This window comes from Panulirus ornatus, chromosome 7 (genome assembly GCF_036320965.1).
Source record: "Panulirus ornatus isolate Po-2019 chromosome 7, ASM3632096v1, whole genome shotgun sequence".
NCBI classification, from domain to species: domain Eukaryota; kingdom Metazoa; phylum Arthropoda; class Malacostraca; order Decapoda; family Palinuridae; genus Panulirus; species Panulirus ornatus.
In genome coordinates, this window is record NC_092230.1 from 12,090,393 (window position 1) to 12,098,263 (window position 7,871).

General features: G+C 42.5%; 1 protein-coding gene across 1 annotated transcript in view; it reads right to left on the bottom strand.

Annotated features, from left to right (window-relative positions):
• The window catches only part of LOC139749416 (astacin-like), a 78,216-nt gene extending 71,017 nt beyond the window's left edge, over positions 1-7,199 (bottom strand). The window contains exon 1 of the mRNA XM_071663252.1: positions 7,086-7,199. Coding sequence (XP_071519353.1) covers positions 7,086-7,087 — 2 coding nt within the window. The 5' untranslated portion in view covers positions 7,088-7,199. The remainder of the gene's footprint in view (positions 1-7,085) is intronic.
• Between the last annotated feature and the right edge of the window lie 672 nt (positions 7,200-7,871).

The window sequence follows — 7,871 nt, forward strand, 5'->3', positions numbered from 1 at the left end:
GTATAAGTTTGTTGAGTATTCCTGGTAAATTAAATGGGAGGATACTGATTGAGAGGGTGAAGGCATGTACAGAGCATCAGATTGGGGAAGAGCAGTGTGGTTTCAGAAGTGGTAGAGGATGTGTGGATCAGGTGTTTGCTTTGAAGAATGTATGTGAGAAATACTTAGAAAAGTAAATGGATTTGTATGTAGTATTTATGGATCTGGAGAAGGCATATGATAGAGTTGTAGAGATGCTCTGTGGAAGGTATTAAGAATACATGGTGTGTGAGGCAAGTTGTTAGATGCAGTGAAAAGTTTTTATCGAGGATGTAAGGCATGTGTACGTGTAGGAAGAGAGGAAAGTGATTGGTTCTTAGTGAATATAGGTTTGCGGCAGGTGTGTGAGATGTCTCCATGGTTGTTTAATTTGTTTATGGATGGGGTTGTTAGGGAGGTGAATGCAAGAGTTTTGGAAAGAGGTGCAAGTATGCAGTCTGTTGTGGGTGAGAGAGCTTGGGAAGTGAGTCAGTTTTTGTTTACTGATGATACAGCGCTGGTGGCTGATTCACGTGAGAAACTACAGAAGCTGGTGACTGAGTTTGGTAAAGTGTGTAAAAGAAGAGAGTTGATAGTAAATGTGAATAAGAGTAAGGTTATTAGGTACAGTAGGGTTGAGGGTCAAGTCAATTGGGAGGTAAGTTCGATTGGAGAAAAACGGGAGGAAGTGAAGTGTTTTAGATATCTGGGAGTGGATTTCGCAGCGGATGGAACCATGGAAGTGGAAGTAAATCATAGCGTGGGGGAGGGGGTGAAAATTCTGGGACCGTTGAAGAATGTGTGGAAGTCGAGAACATTATCTCGGAAAGGAAAAATGGGTATGTTTGAAGGAATAGTGGTTCCAACAATGTTGTATGGTTGCGAGGCGTGGGCTATGGATAGAGTTGTGCGCAGGAGGGTGGATGTACTGGAAATGAGATGTTTGAAGACAATATGTGGTGTGAGGTGGTTTGATCGAGTAAGTAATTATAGGGTGATAGAGATGTGTGGTAATAAAAAGAGTGTGGGTGAGAGAGCAGAAGAGGGTGTTTTGAAATGGTTTGGTCACATGGAGAGAATGAGTGAAGAAAGATTGACCAAGAGGATATATGTGTCGGAGGTGGAGGGAACGAGGGGAAGTGGGAGACCAAATTGGAGGTGGAAAGATGGAGTGAAAAAGATTTTGAGTGATCAGGGCCTGAACATGCAGGAGAGTGAAAGGCCTGGAAGGAATAGAGTGAATTGGAACGATGTGTTATACCGGGGTCGACGTGCTGTATTGAACAAGGGCATGTGAAGCGTCTGGGGTAAACCATGGAAAGTTCTGTGGGGCCTGGATGTGGAATGGGAATTGTGGTCTCGGTGCATTATTACATGACAGCTAGAGACTGAGTTTTAACGAATGTGGCCTTTGTTGTCATTTCCTAGCGCTACCTCGCACACATGAGGGGGGGAAGGTGCTGTTATTCCACGTGTTGTGGGGATGGCGATGGGAATGAATACAGGCAGACAGTATGAATTATGTACATGGGTATATATGTAGATGTCTGTGTGTGTATATATATGTATACATTGAGATGTAGAGGTATGTATATGTGCCGTGTGTGGACGTGTATGTATTTACATGTGTATGTAGGTGGGTTCGGCCATTGTTTCGTCTGTTTCCTTGCGCTACCTCGCTAACGTGGGAGACAGCGACAAAGGCAAATAAATAAAATAAAAATATATATATATATATATATATATATATATATATATATATATATATATATATATATATATATATATATATAAGGCGAGAACATTCTCGGAAAGCAAAAATGGGTATGTTTGAAGGATAGTGGTTCCAACAATGTTATGTGGTTGACGAGATTTTTGAGGACAATACGCGGTGTGACGTGGTTTGATCGAGTAAGTAATGAAAGGGTAAGAGAGATGTGTGGTAATAGAAAGAGTGTGGTTGAGAGAGCAGAAGAGGGTGTTCTGAAATGGTTTGGTTAAATGGAGAGAATGAGTGAGGAAAGATTGAGAAAGAGGAGATATGTGTCAGAGGTGGAGGGAACGAGGAGAATTGGGAGACCAAATTGGAGATGGAAGGATGGAGTGAAAACGATTTTGAGCGATCAGGGCCTGAACATGCAGAAGGGTAATAGGTGTGCAAGAAATAGAGTAGATAGGAACAATGTGGTATACCGTGGTCGACGTGCTGTCAATGGATTATACCAAGGCATGTGAAACATGTAGGCTAAACCATGGAAAGTTTTCTGGGGTCTAGATGTGGAGAGGGAGCTGCGGTTTCATTGCATTATAACATGACAGCTAGAGACTGAGTGTGAACGAATGTGGGCTCTGTTGTCTTTTCCTAGCGCTACGTCGCGCGCGTTCGGGGGAAGGGGGTTGTCATTTCATGTGTGACGAGGTGGCGACGGGAACGAATAAAGGTAGGAAGTATGAATCATGTACATGTGTATATATGTATATGTCTGTATATATATATATATATATATATATATATATATATATATATATATATATATATATATATATATATATATATATATATATATGGGCCATTCTTTCGTCTGTTTTGTTACGCTACCTCGTTAACGCGGGAGACAGCGTCAAAGTATACTATATAAATAATATGAACAAAGTGCATAGGAATGTGCACCTTCATAGAATATACAAACCTCCAACGGCCAGAATCGAATCCGGGGCCCCTGTGTAACAGGCGGGAATGCTACCGCTAGGCTATGTGCGCCTGTTGGGAGATGATCGGAGTAGACCTCGTTGCTCACCAACGTGAGACGAAGGGTATTCGAGTATATGGTATTCGAATAGTTATTTCCTATTAGGCAGGCCCATAGCCAAGCGGTAGCATTCCCGCTTGTTACACAGGGGTTCCAGGATCGATCTTGGCTGGAGGTTTGTATGTTTTATGAAGGTGTGCGTTCCTATGCACTTTGCTCGTATTCACATATCTCCGCGTTGTACAGTTAGGTTCGGTAAAATACTGTCTGCCGACTTTGTGCGCCTGTTGGGCAATGACCGACGTAGACCCCGTTGCTCACCAACGTGAGACGAAGGGTATTCGAGTACATAGTATTCGAATAGTTATTGCCTATTAGCCAGGCCCATAGCCTAGCGGTAGCCTTCCCACCTGTTACACAGGGGTCCCGGGATCGATCCTGGCTGTTGGAGGTTTGTATGATATAGATAATGTGTGTATATATATATATATATATACATATATATATATATATATATATATATATATATATATATATATATATATATATATATATATAGTGAATGTAGGTTTGCGGCAGGGGTGTGTGATGTCTCCAGGGTTGTTTAATTTGTTTATGGATGGGGTTGTTAGGGAGGTGAATGCAAGAGTTTTGGAAAGAGGGGCAAGTATGAAGTCTGTTGGGAATGAGAGAGCTTGGGAAGTGAGTCAGTTGTTGTTCGCTGATGATACAGCGCTGGTGGCTGATTCATGTGAGAAACTACAGAAGCTGGTGACTGAGTTTGGTAAAGTGTGTGAAAGAAGAAAGTTAAGAGTAAATGTGAATAAGAGCAAGGTTATTAGGTACAGTAGGGTTGAGAGTCAAGTCAATTGGGAGGTGAGTTTGAATGGAGAAAAACTGGAGGAAGTGAAGTGTTTTAGATATCTGGGAGTGGATCTGGCAGCGGATGGAACCATGGAAGCGGAAGTGGATCATAGGGTGGGGGAGGGGGCGAAAATTCTGGGAGCCTTGAAGAATGTGTGGAAGTCGAGAACATTATCTCGGAGAGCAAAAATGAGTATGTTTGAAGGAATACTGGTTCCAACAATGTTGTATGGTTGCGAGGCGTGGACTATGGATAGAGTTGTGCGCAGGAGGATGGATGTGCTGGAAATGAGATGTTTGAGGACAATGTGTGGTGTGAGGTGGTTTGATCGAGTAAGTAACGTAAGGGTAAGAGAGATGTGTGGAAATAAAAAGAGCGTGGTTGAGAGAGCAGAGGAGGGTGTTTTGAAATGGTTTGGTCACATGGAGAGAATGAGTGAGGAAAGATTGACCAAGAGGATATATGTGTCGGAGGTGGAGGGAACGAGGAGAAGAGGGAGACCAAATTGGAGGTGGAAAGATGGAGTGAAAAAGCTTTTGTGTGATCGGGGCCTGAACATGCAGGAGGGTGAAAGGAGGGCAAGGAATAGAGTGAGTTGGAGCGATGTGGTATACCGGGGTTGACGTGCTGTCAGTGGATTGAATCAGGGCATGTGAAGCGTCTGGGGTAAACCATGGAAAGCTGTGTAGGTATGTTTATTTGCGTGTGTGGACGTATGTATATACATGTGTATGGGGGTGGGTTGGGCCATTTCTTTCGTCTGTTTCCTTGCGCTACCTCGCAAACGCGGGAGACAGCGACAAAAAATATATATATATATATATATATATATATATATATATATATATATATATATATATATATATATGCTAGTGAAAGACAAATGAGAGATGTATAGGGGGAACTTAGCTCCCTCACATACCGCGTAGCAATGTAGCGCCAGGAACGGACGAAGAATGGCCTCATTTGCTTACATTTAGTCTAGCTCTCACGTGTAGTACTGAAACCAGGGCACCTGGCCTACAAACAAGCCCCACAGACCATTCTATGGTTTCCCCCCGGACCGCTCCATTTGCGGATTGCAAACTCAGTGATTTTGTTTTTACTTTTGGTATTTAGCAGTCATAAACTCTGTAAAGAAAGCATCAGGATTCAGAAGAATTTGAATGTTGCGAGATGAGAGAATGACTGAATGACTGACAGTATGAAAGAATCTCCTTTGCATAAAACGCTATCATTAAGATTTTCTCAATCTTAAGTAAGGGATTGATCCGACTTTATATGGATTATTGCTCTCACATCTGGGATGATTTGAACTCTGCATTCTTACTTTCTTGACAAAGTTAAGACGAGAGCGATTCTACTATTCCAGGCTAATTTGAAAATTTGATCCACTCACCCTACTCCACAATGTTGGTTCACCTTCCTTCTTCTGCAGGCATTACTTTAGTGTTTGCTCCTAAGAACTGGCTGCTTGCCAGTCATGCAACACTCGCCAAGCTGCTGCTTCACATGATTACTCACGGTCAGCGTTTTGATAACTTTCTTTACCTATAGCTCGATGCTCTGGAACTCTCTATCCTTTCATGTCTTTTCCAATCATCTATGACCTGGCACATTTTAAAAGACAGGTTTTTCACTGCCACCAAGATTCATAAATACTTTTCTTTGTCTCTTGTCTTTACCTTTTATAATCTTTCTTATAATTCAATTAAGGGCCGGCCTTGATGTGGACTTCTGGCAATGATTGCAGCCTTCAGCGAAAACAGTCAGTCAGATTCATCCAAATGTAATGATGTTTCTGTCAGCCGTCAAGGTATCGGACTCGGGTGGGAAGATTGATAAGACTGAGTGTTTTCAGTGGTAAGCTTGATTTCGTACATCTTTTACTTTCTTCTTTCCATGAAAGATATGACTGAACAGCTGGCAATTCTCAAACGAGTGTTAGCTGTATCAGACGTAAGATTCTCTGCATACGAGCTGTTATCTTCCTAATGTGGCTGTAAAGGAGTACATCGTATCTGTAGCAACTGCAGTACACCAGCCTTACGACGTGCGTAATGTCTCTAGTATTACAGGTACAGAGATGGCTAGTATATTGTAACGTTTCTCACTGACCACCCGGGACTATGGAAGGTGCTCGTGCCTCCGTCCGAATAGATGCTCTCGACGAGAAGAAACACCGTAGGACGGATCTGCCTGCCACACTTATGCTCCCTCTGTCGGAACACGTGTCTCTGCCGAGAGGTTAGTGCAGACCACTCAAAACGAAGGAAGGCGCTACTTCCTCCGTCCGGGAGAATTCCTCCAAGGAGAAGCGAGGAAACACTACAGGACAGAGATAACCCCACCAGCTATTATGCTCCCTCTTTCCCGAGATTTGTTTTCCCTCTTCAGTTGAAGGTGCCACTTGGAACATGCGAGTTTAGCCTAAAAAGAATATATGTGGCACCACGTGGAAGATGTACTACTTAAAGATGATGGGTAACACAGACTATGGTGGGTAACTCAGACGATGGTGGGTAACTCAGACGATGGTGGGTAACTCAGACGATGGTGGGTAACGCAGACGAAGGTGGGTAACTCAGACGATGGTGGAACTCAGACGATGGTGGAACTCAGACGATGGTGGGTTACTCAGACGATGGTGGAACTCAGACGATGGTGGAACTCAGACGATGGTGGGTTACTCAGACGATGGTGGGTAACTCAGACGATGGTGGGTAACTCAGACGATGGTGGGTAACGCAGACGAAGGTTGGTAACTAAGACGATGGTGGAACTCAGACGATGATGGGTAACTCGGATGTTCAGTACTCTATACCGGTCATGAGAGAAAGCGAATGTTTTGCAGTGAAGGTAAACAGTGACGTAGGTAAAGAGGATATTCATCTTAGCACTAAAGGTGGGTGATTATTTGTACTTATGCACCTGATAATGAGAGGACCAAGGAAGAGAGGTGTGTTCTGGGAGGAGCTGAGTGAGTGCATCACCAGTTTTGATGCAAGGGACTGAGCTGAGTATTGATGATGGATGATTTGGATGGGAGAATAGGTAATGTGGCAGTTTATTGTATTACCACACTTATCGAATAGCCTTTCATTACTTACACGATCAAATTATCTCACACTACCTACATCTTGTTCTTAAACATTTCATTTTTAACTCATCCACCCCCCTCCGCACAGCCTTACATATAGCCCATGCCTTGCATCCATATGATATTGTTGGGACTACAATACATTCACAGATATTCATTTCTACTGTCCAAGATAACGTACTCTCTTTCCACCCAATCTTCGGCGCTCCCAGAACCTTCACCACCTCCCCCATTCTAAGATTCAGTTCCTTTTCCATGGTTTCATTCGTTGCCATAACCACTTCCATGAGAAAAAACACTGATAAGGAGATTCTAAATACTCTACAAAGCAGTATGTTTGATTCAAACTTACATGGTGGTAAATCAATCGTCGGTGTGGGTTAGAGGACTCTGGGACTACGAATGACAAACGGCCCTTCGATAACTCATCTTATATAGGGCAGAGGCTGGTGTCCGGATACGTGGGAGAGCTCCTGGCTTCTTCAGATATGAAGGTTCACAAGTAGGTTTACTGTGGACCTCGCCAGCGTAAAGCACATATTCAAAATGAAATATCAGCTTACCTTGTAGCAGATATGAACAAAGTTAAGGGCTAGGCATCTTGGAGGCGCAGTATGTATTCCACTTCCAATCGATTTTTTTCCACGATATGATTTAAGATCACCTCAGGAGCAACTGTATATATTCGCAAGAAAATGTACATAATCTCTTCTTTCTCCTTCAGTTTGTCATCCATTAAAGTAATATCAATATCAACATCACATCCACAGCAGATGTGAGTAAAAGTTTCTCTGGTAAAATTGTACATCAGTGTAAAGATGGCATAATACTAGATTAGACAGATATACCAAGGGATCACATGGTAGAATGTTGGATCCTCGTATGGGTTAACGGCGTGTCTTTGCCTTATTTTCTTGTTATCATTAGTATGTAGAATGTCAAACAGTTCAAGTAAAATCATTTGTTTTAATGTCCGTTTTGTTAATAATCGTCATTTTCTAGGACGATTATCGGTAATCTTACGTTCTTTAATTTATATGCAATGAATACTAAAGATGTTAGATGGTGACTAGCTGAAGGGATTAGAAAGTGGACTAAAAATCCATAGAATCTGTCGACACGACACAACAAACTCTTG